The sequence below is a fragment of the Anser anser genome, assembly GCF_964211835.1.
Source record: "Anser anser genome assembly, chromosome: 2".
NCBI lineage: Eukaryota > Metazoa > Chordata > Aves > Anseriformes > Anatidae > Anser > Anser anser.
The window spans coordinates 162,089,555-162,111,488 of NC_139721.1; the positions used below are offsets into that span (position 1 = coordinate 162,089,555).

Here is a 21,934-nt window from a genome sequence, read left to right on the forward strand (position 1 = left end):
GGCCGGGGCCGGGGCCGCTGTCCCCGCAAGGCTCACCCCGCAGCCCAACGCCTCTGTGCGCCCATCAGCACCCTCCCAGGGGAGCTCCTGACGATTTACCGGGTACCGGCGGCGGTTACCGGGTGCCCGTATCCTCGTTTTAATTAAAACGAGCGATGAGGAGCCCCCCAGAAGCATTTTAAATACAGGCAGGCGTTAGCAAATTTTCAGTGTATGTTCGATATTTTAATTCTAGGCTGTGTTTCAAATGCAGGCAGGTAGTGGGGTAGGGGTTAAGGGATAGGGGCTAGGATTAGGGTTAGGGGCTAGAATTAGGGGCTAGCGGTTAGGGTTAAGGGCTAGGGGCTGGGATCCGGGCGCAGCGACAGACACAGGCTCACGTACAAGCACCTGTCACCCAAAGCCAAGGCCGAGCCTGGGAAATCACACACGGAACGCATCCGGGCACAGTGGTTTTATGTGAAAAGAGGGAAAATAAAAAAAAAAGGCAAGGGAGCAACCGCCCCAGGCAGCCTCTGGGTCTTACACCGGGGCGGTGAGCAGCTGTATAAATAGCGCTGTGGTTGTTAACACTGCGGGAACGGGAACGGGGCGTTGAGCAAATCTCCGCCCGCGCTGGGAGAAAGGTGAGGGTTGCGACACGCCCTGCGCCCGCTCTGCGTCACCTCGGTAAGGGCCGGGGTGGGGTGATGGCTCCCCACCGTGCCGCGGCACTGCCTGGCACCGCCACGCCGCAAACGGAAAAGGCGAGGCCCGCCCGGCCCCCGGGGCATCCTCCTGCTTGTATTTACACGCTCTGAGGGACATCCTCAGACGTTTTCGCTCTTCCTCTTGGCCTCGTAGGTTGGGAACAGGGTGGGAGGACAAAGGGATGCAATAAGCTCTTGGCAAGCTGATGCCCACGTCTGCTTGTAGCGCGAGAGCCGTTCAAGCTTCTCTCCGAGTGAGTTTTGCTCCTGGGAGGCAGGGGTGAGGCCAGCAGGGTGGTTCGGTGGCACCTCCGATGTACATGTGCTGCCCCGGCCCCGCGCCGCGGTGCTCTCGTGGCGTCGCTGCATCACAGCACGGCAGCGGACAGCCCTCTAGCGAAGAAGGTGACGTTCCTCTCCTGGATCTTGTACTGGTAGACCTGGACGAGATCCTGCTCCGTTGACTCCAGTGACAGTCTCTTAATTATTTTAATCTGCAAAGGGAAAGGAAGAGGAGCGTCATCCCTTGGGCTGCCCCCCTTACAGCATCCTTGCCCCCCTGCCCTCCAGCGCCACCAGGGAAGGTGGTCACTGTCACAAAAGCCATCACACGGTGCCTGGCGCCAGTCTGTCACCCCTGGGGGCAGCCCCCAGCGACCCAGCTGCCCTCCCAGCCCGCAGAGACCACTCCAGGCCAGGCCGAGATCCGCGGACACGATAATTTGAGGAAGCTTCCCAGGAATTAGCTATCATTCCTTTGGATCACCTTGGTGCAGGGCCTGGTGCTGGGTAAACCCTTTCCATCTTCCAGGAATGGGCAGTCTCCGGGTGGCAGGACGTCACTGAGACATCCCCACTGCAGCCGTAAGGGTCTGGGAGCTCCAGCAAGCCCTGGAGACCACAGCCAGGCAGCGTGTAAGCCCTCAGCCGCGCTGCAGACCACGCTAGTCCCGGGCTGTACGAGCGGCAGCGTCCCGTGGGGCAGCTGGAGCACAGCTCACGTCCCCAGGCAGAGCCGTGCGTGACATTCCGGCGTGCGTTACCTCCCCGTGAACGTCTTTGCAGAAGCCGGTCGCCAGGCCCTCCACCCACAGGATCAGGTCGCTGTGATGACCCAAGGAGTTGCCGACCAGGTTGTTCTCCTCGTCTTCCGCATCCTCGCTGCCGTGGACCAGCACCACGATGTTCCCCTGGAACGAGAGCGCCAGGCAGCGCTGAGCCCCTCGCTCATCCGCTGGCGGTAAGGAAGGGGAGGGAGCGAGAGGAGCTGGCAGAAATGCCCTGCTAGCTAAGCTGCGTGGGCACCTGCTGGCACGGCGCCCGCTTCTGAAGTCCACCGGGAAAACAAATACGAGGCACAGGCACCTCTCTGAAACACCTTGCTCTCTGTACACCGCATATACATGGACGTGCGTATAATCTGATCTCATCCGCGGCCCAAAATACATCAGGCCTTTGTTCCCAGGCAGCCGTCTAGTTAAACCCGTCTGTCGGGCCGCGCAAACGGCAGCGGATGAACTCCCAGCAGCTAAATAAAGACGCAGCCGCGTGGCCGCAGCCAGAGCCGCGATGCTCGAACCTCCGCAGCTCCTGGAAAAAAGCGGAGGTCCCCCGAGCAACGCCAGCTCCATCAAAAACACGTCCCGAGAGGCCCTGCCTCAGCCCATGCAGATTGCCAAGGGCTTAAAATAACATCAAATCCACAATCAATTAAAATGTTCTTTAAAGCTTTGGAACATCTTGGACAGAAATAGAAGCGCGTTAGCATGATTTATCTTCTTTTTTTTTTTTTTGAGCTGCTTTGGAGGTAAATATTCCCAGCGAGCTGAACATCCCCTGTCAGCACTTGCAGGGCAAACACCCTGGCACGCTTTGAGGTGCAGCATAACAAAACTTGACGCCGTCTACTTTATTTCTCGCTCAAGCAAAGAGAGAAGTGGCCGGGGCGGAGGACGCCGCGGTGTAAACAGCGAAGGATGGATGTGGCCGTAAGGAGTTTTGGCTGCGATGCCGTCAGGAGCGAGCACACCGCCGGGGAGATCTTCGTGGAATTGCCACCTTGTCGCACGCCCTTCGAGCAGCTGGTGCCGCAGAGACCCACGTCCCTCCAACTGCAGGAGGAGCTGGACCTTCACCTCTCTCCCCTCCGAGACTCATCAGCCCCTCGTCACCTTCCCAACCCGCTTCCTTCCCACGTGCGCACAAACGTGTGTGAGCAGCAAGCTCTGGGGAGCTCTTAAAAATGGTAATTTCCACCTCAAAGCTCTGTTCACACATCAGGGGCGAAGAGAGCCCTTCCCACAGCACCTCCAGGAAAACCGGCTGCAAAGAACCTTGCAGAGGTACCCCAGGCTCTGACCAGCCCCCTAAGAATTATTCCCCTTGGAATAATGATTTGAACTTTCCGGAAAAACAAAGCCCTACGGTGCAGAGGAAGATAAAGGAGACAAGGCCAGGCTTTGCTCCAGAGGCTCTCGGACGTTGGCACACGCATGCGGAGGCAGCGGTACCTGGAGCTGAGAGCACACCACGACCCTGCAGTAGTGGATGAAGTCGAGCACAGCCACCGGCGTGGCGCCCAGACTGAGCAGGACGCTGAGGTCGTCCACCAGCAGCACCGGGCCCTTCCACGAGGCGCTGTCGGCGGGAGTCAGGGAGGTCCGGACGAAGTCAAACAAGGCTTTGAGGTTGGAGGTGCTCCCGCTGGAAGAGAAGAGAGACCTCGAAGGGGTTCTGCCCACCCTCGCGTCCCTCTCCTCGCCCCGCGAGCCTCGCTGACCCCAAAAGGGGATCGCCGGCCCGTGCCACCCGTGCTGTCCCCACTGCTGTGACAGTCACCGGGTCCAACGCTTCCCTACCAGCCCGTGCACCCAGACCCGAAGGGCACAGGTAGGTTGGTTGCGAGGCCTCGCTGCCTGCCCTCATCTCTCCTCCAGCCGTGTCTCAGCTCCCAATTTAACAGCCCTCGGTGGGTCCTGCTGCCACACGCACCGACCCACGGGAGCTCTCCGCATGCCCTGCGGCCCCCAGCAGCCGGTCACTCAGCCTGACGGGGCGCGAAGCTCGGTTCGGTTGCTTCGTGTGCGCCCTGCTGCTCCTCCAGCACAGGCGGGGGTGATTTCTCTCCACCGCGCGGGGTCTGATAACGCTTTTATCAAACCATCAGGGACGGGGAAAAGTGAGGTGGGAACAAAAATGAAAGCCAACGCGGCTAAAAGCAGCACCGCTCTCTAATTGCTCGGATGGAGTTATTTGACAAAAGCCAGTTTGAGAGCTGAAATAAATTTTCTCTAGAGCTATAACACGCTTGGCAGCAAAGACGGGAGCAGAAATTGCCCCGAAATGCTGGAGAAGTGGGACAGAATCCCTCTCGGAGCAGCAGGGAAAGCACAGCAGCGTGTGTGGCGCTGGCATCTCCCTCCACGTAGGTGTCTGAGCATCGGGCACAGGTACTGAGCCCCTGAGCCCCGGAGGGAAGCCCAAGGGGAGCCTGGTCTCAGCCCCGGGGCTTCGCTGCTGCTCTCTGCATCGGCAGGAGACACGACACAGGAGCCGGAGGGGAAACACTCCGCGCCAGAACCACCTCTGCCCTGTGCAGCCGGTCGGGCTTACCTTATAAACTGAAGAGGACTGGGCTCTCCCGACGGCTCCTCCTCCCCGAACAAGAGGTCGAGGCAGGACTTGAGGCCTTCTAAGAAGACGAGCTGTCCCCGCTCCCTGGCAGCTGTCAGACTGACTCCCTGGGGAGGGAGGAAAACATCACGTTGTGGAGCACACGGCTCCGCAGGAAGGGTGCCCACAGAACCAAGCGGATCACCGAGCCTATTTCTATCCAATCTCATCTCAACGAAATAAAGCCGCCGCCTTGGTGACTCCTGCACGGCGGCTGAAACAGGCGGTTCTGCTGCACAACCGGGTGGACGCGGTCACTTTCCTTTATTTTGCCGGGAGGAAAAAAGAAGTTGCTGTGATTTGGGGCGCTCAGACGACCTGGAATCGCTCCTGGGAAGACAGCAGCATCGTTGCTGGCCCAGCATGGGAGAAAATTCTCATCCAGAGCCAGGGAGAAGGAGACAGGCACGGGGTGTTAGCGGGCGGCGATTGCTTCACCTCCTTGGCTGGTGAAGCCGAGGGTTTTCGCTGCTTTCCAATCACCGCCGTGGCAATAACGACGCCCTGGTGCTGGCAGCTCCTCAGCACAACCCACGCACCTGGAGAAGGCCGCGGGCTGGGCACCCCGACGCCTGGGAGACAGCGGGGTGGCCGGGGAAGCAGCCTCAGCCCTTCGGAGGAGGAAGAGGGGCCGCGACACAACCCCCAGCCCAGGTTCCTGCTCTCAGCCTCCTTCACGACGCCAGCCTCGAGACGGGGCCCATCCAGCCCCCACCGCCAGCGGAGAAAGCCCTGGCACAGCTGCAGCGCACACACACACGCGGAGGATCCCCACCAGAGGCTCGGTTCATCATCAAGTTCATCCTCCTTTATCATCAGGGGCGACTTCTGGCAATTCTGCAGCCCCCCCCAGCTTGCATCAGCCCACGTTTTGGGAGAAAACTTAGTGCTCGTCACTGGCACGGTCACACAACGTGCCACGCGCACCGTGTGCCCTCTTCTCACCCGGTCAAGCCATGCCTTCCCCAGCAGCAGGAGGTGGCTCTCGGCGCAGGTTGCTCCCCACGTTTTGCAGCGGGACCGTCAGAAATTAGAACGGAGCCAGGGAGCGTTGGCACGGGGACTCGCGGTGCCCCGGCACCCTGAAGCCGGGCCGCTGTGCGGCGAGGCGGTGGCACGGACGGCCCGTAGGGAGCTCAGGGAGGTTTTGCTCCGCGCGGCGTTGCTCAAGGGGCAGAAGCGGTGAGCCAGAGGCCAGGAACCAGAAGCAAGGGTGCTGAGAAAGCGGTTCCCGTGTTTTGCCTGGGGAAGGACATCGCTGCTGGCGGCTGTGAGAGTTTGTGCCCCTGCCCAGAGCGTGGCTGAGCAGCACTGGCCCTCACCTCAAGCCTGGCTTCTGCCTGAACGCTGGGAGAGGCGCACACCAGCAGCCCCGCTGCTTTCCCACTTTTTTAAGCATCACAGAAAATATATATATATTTTTTTTTGCTTTTTTCCCAAGCAGCCCTGCTGGGAGCTGCAGGACACTTGGGCACAGTGTTGGCGATGCCGGAGCCGAAGGCTCGGAGCAGCTCTTCCCCCCAGGAGCTCGAGCACTGTGCTTGGCACGGCCCCAGCGCCTCCTTCCGAAGAGGCCTTGGAGGTTTTCCAAGCGTTCCCAGTGCTCGGACACCCCGAGAGCTCTCCCTTTGCACGAGGGGGAGACGCGGCTAAGTGATGCGTCCACTTCTGCCTCCGGATTTCTGCCCCCACGGCTCACCTGCTGTCACTCTGACCTCAAACACAAGTGCCAACATTTCACCTTCCTCCTTCCTTTTTCTTTTTTTTTAATAGATCAGCAAGCAATCCCAAGCATCTGATCGATGAGATATCCCTACACGGGGCTGCTTTGTGAGCAAAGGGACCCCCGGAGAGAAGGTCTGAGCAGATAAGGACGAGGTCCTTTGCAGGAAGATTAACCCCAAGCTCCCGCGAGGCTTATCAGTTGCCACATGCTCAGCGCTGACGATAGGGAAGACAGATTTACGCCGCCTTCCCTCCCTGCTGAAATCCTAGGGGGAGAGATCCCTTCAGCGGGGCCGGTGCCAGGACATGCTGCCTGCGGCAATTAGGGAACGGCGGCTCGCAGGCAACGTCCTCACTCACGGCCAGGGGCGCCGCAGCACGCAGCCTCGGCTAGCGCAGGCTGCTCGGGGGTGAAGGGCACCGGGCCTGCGCCCGGCAAGTTCCTCACTCGGCCTCAAGTTTGCCCTTCGTTTTTCCGGTCTCCCACGCAGGCTGGTGGGAGGAAAGGAGCCCTGCAGGCCACGCAGACCCTGGCCGTGGATCTGTGGGCAGGGACTGCCTCGGGCGAGGAGCCAGCCAGCACTTTTGGACTTACCCCTTTTGTTTTCCAGCACCCTCTCGATGAACAGCATCGAGCCCTAAGCGTTGCGGCTGGCATCACGCCCCCCCTCACCTCACCCACGTTGCCTTCCCTCGTCTCCCTTTCCCCCAGGCGAGGCAGGAGCGGTAATTCCCAAGAAAGAGACGCTGGGGGAGGCTGCGGGGCCCTTCCATCTCCCCACGACACCTCCCGCCAGCCCGGAGTCCCACAGAGGCTGATGCGGGCTCCAGACGCCAGAATCCAGCTTCGGCAGGTGATAATTCCTCACTAAAACCCTGCGAGGAGCGGGGCAGGGGCGCAGAGCTAACACGAGCCTCTTAGGCAACAGCAAGCCCACACCACGGAACAATTTCTGGCCAAGGACAGAAGGGCCTTTGTGCGGCAGGAATGCGGAGCAGACGGCAAATACCTGGCGTGCCACGGAGCAGGGCTGAGCTTCAGGGCGGCCTCACGGCCCTGATCCCCTGGTCAAATCCTGGAGCCCGCAGGACTCGGGCACTTAAACGCCCTGCGAGAGCGGTGTCCGAGCTCACTCTCGATGTCGATAATTCAGGAATCGAGAGCAGGGAGGCAGCCCGAGGGAAGGGCAGGTTGGGGCAGCATGTGGATGGCTTGAACAGGGGAACTTGAGCCCCTGAGTGCCACGATGTTCCTGGGGGAACCCAGCACGTCCAGGCTCGTTTTCCAGCGGGAGAACCAGGTCCCAGAGACGCAGCGCTGGACGAGGTCTCACGCCCCAGCACCGCAGGCACCCAACAGCCCGCCTGAGCAGCACCTTCCCAGCATGGGAAGCCCCAGGACAGCTCAACATTGGTGAGAAAAGCGCCCAAAACGGCCAACGGCACCTCCCTGACCGCCAGCAGCTCCGCCGCTACAAACGTCCTTGCTGTAGAGCCGCCGCGCCGCAGCGCACCCTAACAGCGCGCGTTGCCGGCCCTGAAAGCTTTCGTTATCTCGCAGCACCGCGCTCCATTATCGCACCCAGACGTTATCTCTGGCAATCTGTCCTTTATCGATCGAGCCCGGAGACGCCTCTCAAATAGCAGCCCGGCGTGACGGGGGCCGCGAGCTCCACAAAGGAGCACAACTGCTCTCACCCACAGCGCCACGTCCCGCCGGCCTGCCAGCACCGACGTCCCTAAAAGCCAAAAGCGCCGCTCGCTGCTGGCCGGGTGATGACGGAAAGCCAAATATTTGCAGGCGAGAGCTGGTAATGGAGCTCGCGAGGCAGCGGGCATTAACTCAAGCAGCAGCCGCGGTGCAAAGCGCGACGCTCCGCGATCAGGCGATCCTGCGAGGTCTCTCCTGCGGGGCAGCACCTGCAGGGGCGAGCAGAGGTGACCAGGCAGCGTCCTCTGCTCTGGGGGTCTCAGCGCCACGGCACGGGACGGGGGAGCAGGCAAAAGGGAGGCCAAGCGGGGATAAAGACGTTTTTCCTCTAAAAGAAAACAAACGTCGTACAAACGAGGGTGGGACACCGACCTGGCAAGCTGCCCCGGTGCCATGAGTCTTCCTAGAGCCGAGCGTGCTGCCTGGGAGGCCATGACAAACACCTCTAACATTGTCTGTCCCTCAAAATTAAGCGTGGATCCTCAGGAAGAGTGGGATTTGAAGAAAAGAAAAAGGTGAAGCCGTTCCTGTGGAGGCAGGACAGGCACAAAAAAACAGGGAAGCTTCTTCCTGCAAGTGAAAATAAGTCACTGCACTTGGCCAGGCTATGAGGAACTGGTTCTGGGCTGGTAGGACCTGGCGACACTGTGGGGAACTGGGAAACAACATCAGGTGCTACGGGGAGCACAAGATATCACTGCAAAGTCTGTATCCTATCCCCCTGGCTTCAGCAGCCTGCGCCAGGCCTCACCGCTCGCAGAGGGAAGGATTTCTGCCTTGGATCTAACCCAAACCCACCCTCTGATGGCTTAAAGCCGTCACCCCGTGTCCTATCCCTACACCCCCTGCCCAAGAGTCCCTCCCCAGCCCCCTGCAGCCCCCACCCCGTCCCCAGCAGAAAGAGGAGCACCACCGAGTTGCGAAGCTCTTTCCGCTGAGCCTTTCACAAGCACACGATGATTCTGCAGAGGAGATTTAACCTGTGCATGGGGTAACATAACATCAGCAGCCAGGTTCTTCCAGCCAGTGGCCTTTTCCTGCAGAACATCCCGACGGCCTGCAGCTCTCCCGGCCGGCACAGAGAGCCGGGCAGCTCGTATTCAGCGTGCCCCTGAGGACGAGGAGGTGGGCAGGGAGCTGCTGGCCGCTCGCAGAAGCACGCGGCACGTCTCGGCTCGGAGCCGTGCCTGAGCCCAGGGCTCGCTGCAGCGGCGTAAACGACATCTCAGCTGGTCTCCTGCAGGCACCTAGGGCAGCACAGCCACGCTGCCGGCTGTGAACGGAGCGAATTCCAATCATAAACTAGTCTCTGATCATGAACGAGTCTCCGATCATAAACAAGTCTACGTGGAACCACCCTGCCAAAAACCACCTGACATGTTTGTTTAGGCAAAGAAGGATTCGAGCAAAGGCAAGACCTCAAGGAAACCCAGATACAAACAACCGACGGAGGTACAGCCTCCGGCTGCTCGGAGCTCAGGAAGAGCTCCCACCAACCAGCCAGGCAGACGTCTGCCAGGTCATAACGTAAAACTGACTCAGGGGCCTGAAACCACCGGCACGGGGCCAGCTCGCTGCTGGAGGCGAATGCAATCGCTCCTCCGAACTCCCCTGAGCAAACCGCACTGTTCTTCTTATCACCTCCCCTCCCGAGAGTGCCTGCCTGTTGGAAGCACCGGACAGCAAATCGTTTTTGTTGCACACATGCTCCAGCTAATCCTCGCGTGCTCTCACTTCTCGGGCTCCCCCCAGGAGGGAGGTGACGCCGCCACCTGTTAAAAGCCCGCACTCAAACTGCGTACCAGGACATTGCACCACGTGAAGAAACAGACCAACGAATGTGATTCTTCTTTGAGAGCAGACACGGTAAGGGGGTTCCCATCCCACTTAGCAAGCTCCCCCCAAGAGTTCCTGCTCTCTGCAGCACGAAGGCCAGAACTATTCAGCACTCGCAGAGCCTGGTTTGCTCAGCAGGGAGATGCTCTGCAGGGGAAATGCACGTTCAGCACCTGGCCGAGGGTTAAAGCTTCACATGGAAATGCTTTGTTTGCTCAGTCCCTTTTAATTAACTTAGGTCTGAGCTCTCAGACCATTTATCTCCTTTTAAAAGGTAAAAACCGAATATTAAATAAAATACAGCTGTTTAGCAAGTACCAACATTCATCCCACATTTACAGCAGGACCACACCGTCATCACACCACCTGGTTCTCCAACACCTGAGAGTCTTTACCAGCAGAAGCACTGCGAGGTTTCCCAGCAGAACCAGAGCAGGGAGGTTCAACACGAGCCCTCATCCTCCAGCTCGGGAAGGTCACCCGGACTTCACAGCCGGAGCGTTTCACGTCCGTGAGAGAGCACTTCACAAAAAGCCGAGAGGCGCAGTTCAAACCCAGAGGGGAGAGTGGTTTGCTGACACCGGGAATGACCTCTCCTGCTTGGTTTTTTCTAGCTTTCTCCTTTCGTGGTACACGTAGTCCCTGCCTGACTCACCGTGGGAAGGGAATTGTTGAGAACGTTCTCACCTGTGGCTCCTCAGATGCCTCTAAGGGATGGCTTGGCCCAGGGGCCAAAAGCAGCACACAGGCATCGTCCCGAATTTACAGGTGTTCCAGCCCAAAATGGTTCAGGACAACGCAGCCACAGGACAGAGGACAAAGCCCTCCTGTGCCATGTAGCCAGAGGATACTGCAGGAGCACGGAGAGGCCCCATGGACACTGCACCAGTGAAACTACACCTACCGGTCTGGGCTTGTCTGGGGAACGCCAGAAAACTCTTCTAAGCCTAAAGTAAGCAGGCAGGGAGCGCCCGGTGGGGCTGCTGCAGTGAGCATCCTAATCAGACAAGCCTGATCCTAATCCTAAGCCTGGCTTTTGTCCCGTATCACATCCCTCCCCCAGCGAGAACGCTCCCCGTTCCCCGCTGCAGGAGCACCAAGCCTGACCGGCCCCACCAAGACCTGTGAATCTGTGCCCACGTGCGATTTCCATTCTTTATTCTCATTTCTTTCCACCCAACAGAAACTGCCCGGGCCTGTGATTATTCACCTGTGCCAGGAGACTTACCAGCTTCTGTGCTACGATGTTATAGTGACTGAAGGACTGGAGCAGGGCCACAAAGCAAACCTTACAGCCGGCTGGGGGAGAAGACAAAAGGCGCGTTATTATTTCGATTTTGCAAGCTGCCATTATCAAGGCACACAAATCACAGCAGCCAGGCTGCAAATCTGTCTGCAAAAGCCTTGAAGTGAGGCAGGTCTAGGCAGCCCCTCACTTGCTCGTGGCTGGGCTTCCAATTTTCACCTCTCTGTGGGTTTTCTGGTTTAGGGAAAATTTTAGTCAGGTTAAAAAGAAATGGAAAGAACAAGAAAGAGAGGACAAAAAAAATTAACGGCCTCTTTTCTGTCTCACGCCATTCTGCCCTGGGATTTCCCGGCGTTGTTTGCTGGTCCCGCTGCAAGGAGGCCAACGGCCGACCATGACACGAACTACTGAAATCCCTGGCACGCCAAAAGTCCCTGTTTTGGCTCTCGCAGAGCGAGTGACCTTGTCTGGAAATACACACAGAACCAGCAACGCTGACAAAGCCACCTCGCTAAAACGTGATTTTGGAAAACCCGGCACGTGACGGCCCGGCCTTGTGGCTTGGGTACGAACCAAATCCGTGTGCTTGCTCCTCCCTGCCAGGGAGCGTGGATTAATTTTTAAAAATAGGGTGAAGCTGTAAGCTGAGGAGGTGGCAGCTGTTGGGGGGCAGGATGCTCTCAGCCCCACCACACGCACAGCGCTCTGAGCTGAGTTTCAAGTCGGAGAGGTTCGGTCTGACCACATTTGCAGGGCCGGCTGCTTTGCCAGCAGAAAGCTGGAGGAGCCCAGGCACCCAGTGCCCTCTCTGCAGGGGCTGGCAGGTTGCTCACGGGTGAAAGGGTAGCAGAAAAGCAATTAGGCAACTCGGCAAACCCCCTGCTTGTTTGTTTGTTTACTCGCTGCCATCTTATCTACTTGTTCAGTCGTTCCTGATATTTTTAATTGTGTTATGAAAGGCTGAGTAGCGAAGGAACTGCATTCATCACCTCGCTCTCGGGTGCCCCTGTGATTTCCAACCTGCGCTGCACTAATGACGAAACGAGCTGCAGGGAGATTAAGGCTACAGGGCAAGTCCCGAGTGCCCAAGGCTATGGAGCACGTCCCAAGAACAAGCCGGGACTGGGATCCATAAATCCTGACGCCAGGCCTTGCGCTAATCCAAGGATGCCACGTGCTCTGCCAAACCAGCCTCTGCTCAAGGAGAATCACTTCTCGGAGGAGGAAGCTCCAAGGACCAGGCGAAGACAAGCCCTCGCCTCGCAGACTCCTGCTGCTCGCATACCTCTGAGGTAGAAGGAGAGGAAATGGTGCACCAGGAAGCTGCCATCCGTCCCGGTGTCTCGCAGCAGCGTGAATTTACCCTGGAAAAGAAGAAGCAAAAGAACTTAACAGAGCACCACGAGGGTACGAACAGCTCCCGGCTCCATCTTGGTAGACAAGGTGCCTGCAAGGGCCTGCAGCCAGGGGAGGCTCTGCAGGCGTTACAGAGGGCAGAAGCAGCGCTCCAGCCACCCATCCATTTACAAAGGGATGCTGACCTGTGGAGAGGCAGCAGCAGACATTGAGCCCGCGGTGGAAGATCTGCCCGCCACCTGAAAGCCCTCACGCTGGACCCCTCGCTCTGTGCCCACCAAGAAGCTTCCACAGCGTATTTTCACGCTCCTGGTGCTGGACACCTCCGTCATGGGTGGCTGTGAGCAGTTTCCGCCTCCCAACTCTCCTCCGACTGAGGCTCGTCCTCCCTCTGCGCAAAGTGGCGCAGGTGGCACGGGGACAAGAGCCACCAGCTCTGCTCCCCCTGCTGCTGCTCCCTCCCTGCTCCCAGCCCATCCCAGGCAGTCCTCCCACCCCTGCTGCACGCTAACCCCAAACCACGTTCGTACCACCTAAATACTGCTACAGGAGCAGAGCTCCCTGCACAAAGTATAAACCTTGTTTTGATCACGCAGGAAATTAATTCAGTTCATCAGCGCGTGCTTGTTATCAGCACCAGTCTCATCAAGGCGTTTGTTGCCATTACAACCTTAGCCAGGATTTTTCTTTAATCAATACGAATCACAGAAGGGTTGTTTTTAATCACAAAGAACTTACCAATGCATTTTTTTTTCAATCTATTGGAAGAATAAAAAAAAAAAACAACAAAGCCCTTCGCAGCAACAAGCAAGCTACCCACAGGCAATTTGCAAGCCATCTTTCAGGTAACTCCCCGATGCCTAACACGTGTTGTAAAGCGGTGCTAATGGAACGGCAAATATTGAACACGTCCGCACGGGATGCAAGGCAGGACTTTGGGTCCCGAAAGGCTGCTCTGCCCCAGCCAAAAAGCACTTTTCTATGCAAAAAAGGGGTACGCCTTGGTGGTCATTGCAATAGCAGGAGGCACCACACGGTGGGAATCTCACCGGGATGCACCCTCCAAGGTGAAGCCCAGAGGGGTCTCTGTGTTAAAACAGCACAAGATCAAGTGTTCCTCGGTTCAGCTCCTGGCAGAACTCCTGCTCCATCCCCTCGGCCTCTCCTCCTGCATGCAGTCAGCCTGAAGGCAGCCCCACGTCCCTCCTCGTGCCCGCTGAAGCCAAGTCCACCTGACAGCTCTCGGAAGGCTCTGCGCTTCGCTACCACGCACGCTGCGCAGAACACAGCGGGATGCTGTCATGCAGAGCATACATTATTTAGCTTCTTCAAAACTTCCCGTTATTGACCTTTAATCCTGCCGATCCTCACTTTGCTGTCGCACTGCAGCAGCTTAGACTGTGCCCAAAACTCTCCACCGCCAACGTGTACGTGCCCAGCTTGTGAGGGGTGGGAATGCCCGAACCGTGCACCTCCAGAGGCAGCAGCTGCACCACAGCTCACGGGGGTGCACGGTCTGACCCTCGTCCCCCACCTGCACATCCTTCTCAAGGCCAGAAAGGGCTTGGGATGAAGCACTTTCAAAGGGAAAGCCGCCTTCTTGCAGCACCTTCTCCATCTGTCTGCCCCTGGTCTCTCCGCACGCTGCTTTCGCACTCTTTCCACCTGCAGGCTACAAAGCAGAAGCTGCAGCGACTTGTTAGAAACTGCCAAAATCAATCAGCAGGGCAGCGGTGGATGTCACAAGCATTCAGTGGTGACATATCAGATACACCCACGCAGGCAGCAGCTTCTTCCACCTACCAGCCCTGCAGTCAGCACTTGGAAAATGGCACAGACTTAACCGCGGCGATGCAGAAAACAGAATGGGAAGAGGAGATTTGCAAAGGGCTGGTGCTTTTTAAGCACAGCAGGACACTGATTTCTGGCCAGCCTTTGTAGCCAGGTGTGGTAGGGCATCCGAGTGTGGAGAAGAAGTCCACGTCCCTGGCTGATGGAAAAGGAAGAGCAGACACAAATCTGAGGCAATTCCCCACACAGAGGAGCCTTCGGATCGGCGCCTCTGCCAGGTTCTGCCTACGCTGCCAAGTCAAAACTCGGGATCTTGAGGCCAAACCTCCTGTCGGTTTTGCTCTTCTGAATTCCCAATTTGCACCAAGCCCCACTTTGCAGGGCTGCGGCGTCAGTCCACGATACCGCTTGGCCACGTTCCTTATCCCCAGTTTTGTCTCTGATTTCTCCGTCCATCGAGACCCCTGCCTGGGAGAAGGGCCTGGTGGGTGACAGCACCCCTGCCCGTCCCACGGCCTCCGCCAAGGCTCCTCGTTCGGGGCCTCCATGCTCAGCCCCCAGACACCAACCTGAGGGGCCTGGGGGCTCGGGCAGCCTCTGCTTTGGTCCCACAGATGTCCATCTGTCTGTCTAGCAACATGGCCCTGCCTCACTGCCATTTTCTGGCCAAGCACAACATCACCCTACCAGCATCGTGTGCTCTAAAAGGGAAGGAGCAGGGAGGCTCTGACTTACAAAGCTACCATCCCGAACACGCCTTTATGGCCTGACCCAGCATCCATTAGGAAGGACATCAAGTTCTCCGTGACACACGTGCGTTTTGTTAACTTTTTACCCCAAGCACCTCACGGCCCTTACACAGGGTGTTTTGTCACCACATGATTTCACAGAACCGTAGAATCGTTAAGGTCGGAGGAGACCTCCAAGCTCACCTGGTCCGACCACCCCCCTACCACCGATGTCACCACTAACCCATGTCCCCAAGCACCACGTCCAACCTTTCCTTGAACACCCCCAGGGACGGCGACGCCACCACCTCCCTGGGCAACCCGTCCCAACGCCTGACTGCTCTTTCTGAGCAGAAATGTCTCCTCGTTTCCAACCTGAACCTCCCCTGGCACAACTTGAGGCCGTTCCCTCTGGTCCTATCACTGGTTACCTGTGAGAAGAGGCCGACCCCCAGCTCCCCGCACCTTCCTTTCAGGTATTTTCAGAGAGCAGTGCGGTCTGCCCTGCGCCTCCTCTTCCCCAGACTAAACAACCCCAGTCTCTCCTCGTAAGACTTGTGAACTAGCCCCCCCAAAAAAACAAAAACCTACAGGGACAAAACAAATGAACAGAGCAGCCTAAAGGAGCTTAAACCCCTACAGCGCACCAGAGGGGCTTGAATACATTTGGGGCAATGCTGTTTTGTGACCACAGCCCCCGGCCCGCGGGGCAGAAGCCTGGCAGCCCCCCCAGGGGCTGCAGGCGGGGTTGGGGGGGGGACACATTAGTGGCAGCGGCGGTGGCGCTGATGGTGGTGCCGGGGACAGCGCTGCCTGTGGCGGCGAGGCCCCCCCCGCGCCATGGCGGCCGCCCCCCCCCCCCGCCGCCCGGACTACAACTCCCGGCGTTCCCCGCGCCGCCGCCCCGCCGCCGCCGCCCTCACCGTGCCCGGGCGCTGCGGGGAGGCGCCCAGCAGCTCGTTGAGCTCCGCCAGCATGGCCGGGGGCCGCCGCTGCCTCCCGGTGCCCGTGGCTTCGTGGGGGGGGAGGAACCGCAGCAGCGCATGCGGCGGGCGGAGCCCTCTTCTCCCTCCCCTTCCCCCGGTTCCGTGTTCGTGGAGGGGGCGGAAGGGACCGGGGGGACGGACGGAGGGGACCGGGGGGGCGGAGGGACGGACACCCCCCCACCTCAGGCGGCGGCCCCCGGCGTTAAATGGCGGCCGGGGGTGGTGGCGGAGCACCCCCGGGGGGGGGGGAGCCCCCCAAGGGCAGCCTGAGGGGGCGCCGGGCTGGGGGGGGGGGGGGCGTCGGGGGCTGTCGTGAGGGGAGCGGGGGAGGCTTTGGGCTGAAAAGAGGGGGATTAGGGAAAAAATAGGGAAAATTAGGGAAAAATCCGTCCCCCTGAGGCCCTGGCGCAGGCTGCCCCAGGAGCTGTGGGTGCCCCATCCCTGGCAGTGCCCAAGGCCAGGCTGGATGGGGCTGGGGGCAGCCTGGGCTGGGGGCAGGGGACCCTGGGCACGGCAGGGGGTGGCCATGGGGGGGCTTTGGGGTCCCTTCCCACCCAGACCCCGCCGCGGTGCCGTGGTTCCGCGGTCCCATCCCTCCAGCTGCTGGCAGCGCTCGGCCCCGGGCAGCCCGGGGCTCCGTCAGCCTGCCTTGTGGTCACCTCGGTCCTACGGGCGTGCTGAGGGGGCACTGCCCCCATCATCCGCGTCGTTAACATCCACGTCGCCCCTGGGGTCCACCGCCAGCGCCTGGCCTCCCCCCAGGCCCTACACCTTGAGCCTCCACCCTTGGCACCCGGCCGTTCACCCGGGTAGATGCCGTGGCACGCCGGAGTCTTCAGGAGGGCTCTCCGATGTCCTTGATACTCCCCAGCAAGTCACCGGCACGTCCGGGTGCCGCTGAGCGTTAATTTGGGGCTCTCAAAGCAGAGCCCCGATAATTCCCGGCTGCTTCTCCGAGTAGTAGCAGCTAATTTACAGCCTGCAGCCGCGAACGTCCAAATCGCGTACGGTTATTTTTTTCCCCTTTGCTTGAATTTGCTTTTATGCACTTGCCCGTTTTACTGCCCCTTATTTGCTTTTGTAATCTTTTTTCTTTTTCTTTTTTTTTTTTTTAATATAAATGAGGATTGCCCGGCTGAGGGAGGCATGCAGAGCCCTGGATTTGCCGAGGGACCTGGAGGAGCTGCGTGGCCCCGGCACTGCCTCTCTGCTGCGAGCATTAGGGGGCATCACGCGATGCTAATAAATGGCAAGCGCCGAGCAAGAGCGAGGAGACGCGTGTGTCGTTTAACGCAGGGCTACGAAGAACCACGAATTGTCAATATTGAAGGGTTCTGTGGGCTTGGGGGGGGGGCGAACTGGTAGGAGAAGGGGACAAATCCATGGAGGAGAGATCTGAGGGCCAGTATGGGCTTGGGAAGCCCCTGAGCTGCAAATTTTTGGGTCTGGGAGAAGAGTTTTGGGACCACACAGCGCTCGCCTTAGCCTCAGGTTTCCCCATCTGATGAGGAGAACTGCTGCAGAAAAGCCAGCGGGCTGCGTGGAGATTTGGTTGAGCCATTGCAGCTGTTCTTCCGCCTTTATTTTCGATGTTTACACGTGTATTATCTGTAGAATTTGCCACCCCATTCCCCGACCCTTTCCAGAGTGCGTAGGCACAGGCTGGGTGAGGTGCCCGGACCCCAAGATACCCCCCTGCCATCTCTCTTTGCTGCAGAAACCCACGTGCGTGTCAGCCCCGTGCTTCCTGCCTTTTAACCGGTCACTGAGCTGTGAAAGGGCTTCCTCTCCTACCCTTTGATGGCTTCGTTTTTCTAGGAGCCTTAGCTGAAAGCTGCTTTAAAAGCCCGGATCCCTTTGCTTTTGTTTTCCTACCCTTTCAGAGAGCTGGGAACCGGGGCTCTGGTCTCGGGGCGTGGGTAACCAGCTCCGGCCGGGCTCCGTGCCTTGACTCCCTCGCTGCCCTTCCAAGTGGCCTCCCCCTGGCTCCTGTCCTCCCAGCCCTCGGGCTTTGTCTGCAGAGCCCCATCCGCATCGCAGAGGGACTTGGCAGAGCCCGGGGATGTTCCTACCTGGGAGCTCTTTACAGGGCAGCGTTCGTACGCCGGTAAACGGGGCGTTTTTCTGACCACCTTTTGTCTGCACCGTCACGTTTCTCTCCCCGTAGCACTTCCCTTCCAGCTCCTCCAGGAGCCGCAGAGCCCTCAGCGCCTTGTAAATGAAATGTAAAAATCCTGCCTTTTTCTCTTTGCAGTGGGAAAGGGACCAAAGACGCACGCAAAGTACAGCTGCGTCTCTCAAAACACCTCTTGTCCTTCTTAATGTATTCCTTCTCACAATTCGTGACTTGTTACCGCGCTAAGGCAGCGAGAATTTTGCTGTTAACACTGTTGCCCCTTCCCTTTCCATCTGCTCCGTGCTTATTTGCAGTATTTACAATGCAGCAAACCTTGTGTGTGTGGCATAGCGGAGCCATATGGCATCCATAGGTAGCAATGCTGCTTACCATTAAGCTCCTGTGCTACGTGAGACCAAAATGAGTGGCAAAAAAAAAAAAAGCAATTCTTGACCAAAAGAAACCACCTAAACAAATCAAAACAATTCATCCTGCGGTGTTTGAGGCAGTTCCCAAGAGCGTGGCAGGGAAGGGTAGCTAAAATCACCGGGCTTCTTGGTGTGAGCGTGTGGAAAGTGATTTTTAGGGAGAAGACATTTGATTTCCTCCTCCGGTGACCCTGAGCTACCCGGGATGTTCCCATCCCGCCGGAGGTCAAGGCGCAAATCAAATTGCTTGGCAGCAAGAGGAGCGTACCCGAGCGGGAGGGCTCCCTCGTCTCCCGCCGCCGGGCCGATGCTAAAGGCTTTAGTAATGCTCTGAGCCAGAAAAGATCATCATTAGAGCTTCGAGGCCAGCAGAGGTTAACGAGAGAGCAGCCGTCGGGCCGGCTCAATGGTGGGGCAAGAAGAGGCCCCGGGCAGACGGTGCCATGAGCTCAGCTTGTGCGCGGGGGGCTCGGCCCTGCCGGGGCAGAAAGCAGCTGGAGGGAATAACGCCTGAGCTGAAGCCAGGCGCCGCGCTTCTCCGAAGCAATGCGAGAGTTTCCGGGCTTGGAAAAGAATTTCTGGGCAAGGGGGCGCCCCCCCCGGGAGGGCAAGCAGAGGGGGGGCTGAGCTGGGTGTGAGCGGCGGGGCTGTCATCGGGGTGGGGATGCTCCTGCTCCTACCTGAACGCACCACCCCGATGCAAACCCCATCCTCACCCCTCTGCCGCCAGCAGCAGCCCTTTTCCATCGCAAAACCGGGGCAAAACGGCTGATTCTTGTTAAAATAGCGCCCACACTTGAACCCTCCCATCGCCTTCGGCTCAGGAAAGCGCCGCCGATGACCCCGAGTCCCGCGGGGTGTTTGCAGAACTGCTCTGCGATCCCCCGGGGTCGTGGATCCGCCAGGCTGTGGGGAGAGATGCCAGCCGAGGACAGGCAGGAGACAGGGAAAGGAACGTGAATGCAGGTGCCTGCGAGACAGCCGGGACCCCTGAGCACGCAGAACCCAGAGCTGACCCAAAAAGACCCCTGCAAAAGAAGCGGGTGGCGCTGCATCGGCGCGTCCCTCGCCCTCCTTCGCTCCTCCTTAGGCTGGCTGCAGACAGCCAGGAAGCCAGCTACACGTACTTTTTGGGGGTCTGGGCCCACCGCTGGGTAATCCGGCAAGATTTTATGGGGGCTGATAGGCCTGGGACGGAAGAAATGTGAGGTAAACAGGCACAGCTAATAGGAAGGGCAAAGATTTTTATTCCATCCCTTTTTAAACCGTCCGCTTTGCCTACACGTACTCACATCCACGTCCCTCTGTGTTTGCAGCAGCCGTTAGGGACGTAGGAGAAACCACCGACGATTGCCTCTGCGCCCCCAGCGAGGAGCAGAAAAAAAGCCCTCGGCGCTGCCCTGCGGAGCCGAGGAGCCTGGCAGCAGGGCAGCCCCGACATTTCTGCTGCCGAAGGAGCCGAAGCATCGCGGTGGCGCCGAGCACGGGGCTGCAGGGACACGGAGAGGGCACGCAGACCGAGCAGCGCCGGCCGCCGGGAGACAGCGGCTCAGCCCGAACCTGCCCTGGTGGTGTGTGCCCAACCTGCCCCTAAAAACCCGCAGCAGGGGTGGCCCCGCAGCTCATTATCCCCGCTTTAGGAGCTTTCTGCTAACGCCGAACCGAGGTACCCCTTGCTACGTTTAACCGCGGCTCGTTTGCTGATTGCCTGTGGCCGCGGGGAATAATTTACTGCATTCGTGAAGCGAGGGGAAATGAAGGTTTTGGTTCAATTTCCAGGTCGCCTTTACAACTGGAAGCGAACTCCCCTGGCCTTTTCCAGCTCCGAGGAGTCCCCAGGAGCCGTGCCGAAGCCGGCAGGGACGTGACGGCAAAGACACCTCCGTGGGGAGCCGCCGGGATCCTGGGGACGGCCGCAAGCAAAACGGGATCAAACGGGGCACCGAGCCCCGGTGCCCGCCCTGGCAGCCAGCGTTGTCTGCGTTCCTTTGTGCTCTCTGCCCAGCAGATCGCCTCCATCTGCCGTCTCTTTGCAGTTGAATTGCCGTCCCTTCTGCCAGCTGGGGTTCACCACCTTTTTTGTGCCTTCCTGCGTGCCACCACGGCCCCCTGAGCGGTTACCCCAGCCTCTCGAGAAACCGTCCACATCCTTGGAGACCTTTCCCACATCTCGCTGCAGCTCCACACCGCCTAGCCCCGTGCTCCACACCCTGAGCCCGTCCCTCAAAGGCTCCTTTCTGGGCCTGGGATCAGGTCCCAGGTGCCTTCAGCCAGTTTTCTAATGAGGATAAAGTCCAGAAAAATCCCTCTCCAAGCTACGTGCACTGCTTACTATTCTCATTTACCCCAATTAACGCTCTCTGGGTGGACAGCACCCTGCCTTATTCACCGTGGAGGGCACCTGCTTGCAGCTGACGTGTTTAAAGGCTGGTTTTACAAAGCCAGTGACACCTGAATGCTCAGCCCCTCGTTTTCCAGCAGCCTTCCTCCTCCAGCAGCACGCTGTGCCACCGGCGCAGCCCTTTCTTCTCCCCCTGCTATTTCCATCTCAATTTGGCCGTTTGGATCCCCCCACGTGCCTGCGCCACCCCTGTAGCTGCCCCGAGTAATCCGACCTAGTTCCCACTTTCTGTCGGCCTTTTTCCCGAGCCCGAGGTCGGCGAGGAGCCGGCGACGGAGCCAAGCTGGTTCCTGGGGCGCTTCCTTTCGGGTTCGCCCCTCGTCGCGCTGCCTGCGGCGCTCCTCTGAAGCCCTGCCAGCGTCCCTTAAAGCCTTTCACCACCCAACGCGCCTCGGGGAGGCCTTTCCTACCGCCTCGCCCAGGCTCTCAGCCCCCTCGTCTTCGGCTCCCTTTCCTTCCCCGTCCCTTCACGAGGGCCAGGAGCGAGCTCACGCCGTGCTCGGCCTCCTCCTGGCCTCCTGCCTCTCCCCTCGATCCAGCCTCCTCTCTCGCAGCCCCTCGGGGCAGCCCGCACCCTGCACTGCTCCTCTCCCCGCGGGACCCCCCCCCGGCCCCGCAGCTGGAAAGCAGCGAAGGAGAGGGGCTGCCGTGGCTAAACGACGTCGGGAGCTTCGCTGGCATCAGCAAACGCGCGCGCGCAGCTGTTCTCCCCGCACTGAGCGCTTTACAGTTTGCCCAGCTGAGAGGATTTTGCTTTCCTCCTCTCGTTAAATCCGGCGCAGGTTCAGCCTCGTGCTGGGTTCGCTCCCTGTTAGGGTGCGGCTGGGATGAAGGAAGAGTTGGTGGCATCCCCCTGTCCGCGGCTGCCGAGGTCCCTGCGTGTCCTGGCCCTGCGGGCACCACCTGGGAGCTCCCCTTAGTGCCCAGGAAGAAATGGACATCAGCTGAGCTGCCCCACGACCCCCCCATGGGACACACGTCCCCCCCGCAGTGCCCTCGGGTCACCAGGAGCCGCCCCCCCGTGTGTGCGTCTGGGGCTGGATGGGGTTTTGGCAGCCCCCAGAGACGGTCCAGGAGGCCGAGGAGGGTTTGGGAACGGTCCCACCAGCCCGACCTCCGTGCCCCTTACGCCGTCGGGATTGCGGCCGCTTTGTCTCGGGCAGCCCGCGCCAGCCAGCGGGAAGAAAGGCTCCTTGTCTCGGGGCCGCCGCGCTGCTCCCGGGACGTGTCCGACGGAGAAAAGAGGACG

At 59.3% G+C, this 21,934-nt stretch overlaps 1 protein-coding gene and 1 long non-coding RNA gene across 2 annotated transcripts; both read right to left on the reverse strand.

Annotated features, from left to right (window-relative positions):
* Nucleotides 1–203: 203 nt before the first annotated feature.
* On the reverse strand, nt 204–15,731 carry ELP6 (elongator acetyltransferase complex subunit 6; the record flags this gene model as incomplete). The annotated part of the gene is made up of 7 exons (XM_083823752.1): nt 204–1,183; nt 1,733–1,879; nt 3,200–3,392; nt 4,302–4,429; nt 10,862–10,932; nt 12,165–12,243; nt 15,678–15,731. The coding sequence occupies 7 exons, from the start codon at nt 15,729–15,731 to the stop codon at nt 1,058–1,060; spliced, it is 798 nt and encodes a 265-aa protein (XP_083679878.1). The 3' UTR covers nt 204–1,057.
* Nucleotides 5,088–9,025, reverse strand: LOC310894055. Its single transcript, XR_014579532.1, has 2 exons — nt 8,778–9,025; nt 5,088–8,442 (listed from the first exon to the last, which is right to left on the reverse strand). It is a non-coding gene; the product is annotated as an uncharacterized lncRNA (long non-coding RNA).
* Nucleotides 15,732–21,934: the final 6,203 nt, after the last annotated feature.